The sequence below is a fragment of the Capsicum annuum genome, unplaced genomic scaffold (genome assembly GCF_002878395.1).
Source record: "Capsicum annuum cultivar UCD-10X-F1 unplaced genomic scaffold, UCD10Xv1.1 ctg1294, whole genome shotgun sequence".
Taxonomy (NCBI): Eukaryota; Viridiplantae; Streptophyta; class Magnoliopsida; order Solanales; family Solanaceae; genus Capsicum; species Capsicum annuum.
This window is the reverse complement of record NW_025818160.1, coordinates 1-1,691: the sequence shown is the minus strand read 5'-3', so window position 1 is coordinate 1,691 and position 1,691 is coordinate 1. Positions and strand designations below refer to the sequence as shown.

General features: G+C 28.9%; 1 protein-coding gene across 1 annotated transcript; it reads left to right on the top strand.

Moving 5' to 3' along the window:
- Nucleotides 1-355: 355 nt before the first annotated feature.
- Nucleotides 356-1,569, top strand: LOC124890147 (desiccation-related protein PCC13-62-like; the record flags this gene model as incomplete). The annotated part of the gene is made up of 4 exons (XM_047401994.1): nucleotides 356-572; nucleotides 898-901; nucleotides 1,025-1,252; nucleotides 1,421-1,569. Coding segments are annotated over 4 exons (598 nt in total), but the record flags the coding sequence as incomplete, so codon positions are not given.
- Between the last annotated feature and the right edge of the window lie 122 nt (nucleotides 1,570-1,691).

Below are 1,691 nucleotides of genomic sequence, written 5' to 3'. Positions count from 1 at the left end.
ATAATGTTTTGTATATATTATATATAAATACTTTTGGGTAATAAATATTGAAACATGATAAGAATGCCAATTAATTTTATCTCACATATCTCATACATCATTCTCAAGTCATAGGTGTAGTTCACTTTCATCTCCTAATATAGTCTATATCTTATGTCGTACTACTTTTGTCTCATTTTATATGAAGGTATTTCACCATCTCGAAATTTAAGAAATTTTAATTATTATTTTGATCTACAATGTATTCAATTTTGTAACTATTAAATTACATAATTGATGTTGGATGGAAAGGTTACATTAAATTCGTTATTTGTAGAACATATAACTAAAAAGAATAATGTAAAAATTGATGCAGGGCAATCAAAGATACAGTAACAGGATTCCTTCTAAATCTAAGCAGAGAATCATTTGCAACAGTGATGGATAATGCATTTAGACATCCATTAAAACCTCCTTTTGATGCCTATGCAAATGATATCAACTATCTCTTTGCCTCCTATGTAATACCTTATGTTGGACTGTCCGGATATGTTGGCGTCAATCCTAAACTCCAAAGCTCTACTACCAAAAGAGTAAGACTACATACTTAGATCTAGCTTGTTTTTTAGTATGGAAAATAGATTACTTGTCTTTAAACAAGGTAGTGTTAAAATTACTAGTATACGCTGCCATATGATTTTCTTAGTTAATTGATTTATATACATTAAACAATATTGAGATTAATTGGTCATTTTTATCAATAGTAGGACGTAATATTTATTATTATTATTAGGATTGTAAAGACCATATTTTAAGAAAAATTACCTTTAGTGGCCATGTATGAAACTAAAAACTTTTTTTTTGGTTAACTTTAAACTATATACAATGATAATGAAAATATTATTTGTACATTATCAGTTAAGTTTAACATGTACTAGCAAGTTAGTTATACCATCCTTACTAGATATCTAATTAACTCTTGCCAAAAAATTTATGGATAATCATCTAATAAATGATCTTACTGGGTAATTTGGATGGCATTTAGTTGCAGGATTACTCAGAGTTGAATCAGGTCAAGACGTAATTCTGAGAGAATTACTTTATGATCGAGGAGGAGAGAAGGTAGAACCCTATGGGATTACAGTAGAAGAGTTCACAAACCAAATATCAAAGTTGAATAACAAACTAGGACGCCATGGAATTAAAGATGAAGGACTTAATATGAAATCGAAAGTAGGTGTTGAAGGAAGGATAAGGGAGAATGTACTTGCAGGTAGTGGCTCTCTCTCTCTCTCTCTCTCTATATATATATATATATATATAAAATATATATATATAAAAAAAAAAAACTAATATTGGTTTATACGCACAAAATTGTTTTTTAGTTAAAAGTGCTCAACTAAAATTTTTTTTGTCTATGTGGTTATGCCACTATTTACAGGGGACAAGTACTCGATGGCCTATGATAGAACACCAAAGAAAATTTTAAGAATAGTGTATGGAAGTGGAAAAAAGAATAAATCTGGTGGATTTTATCCAAAGAGAGCGGAAGGGCGGATAGCAAAATCATATCTTAGGCATGAGCACTAGCTATTTAGAAAAATACAAAATTATTGCTTACTTCCTGAGAAGTAAATAAAAATAAGTGAGTTGTAAAGTGGGTAATAAAAGTGATGTTGGGATATTATATTTTTGTTTAAATATAAATTTAT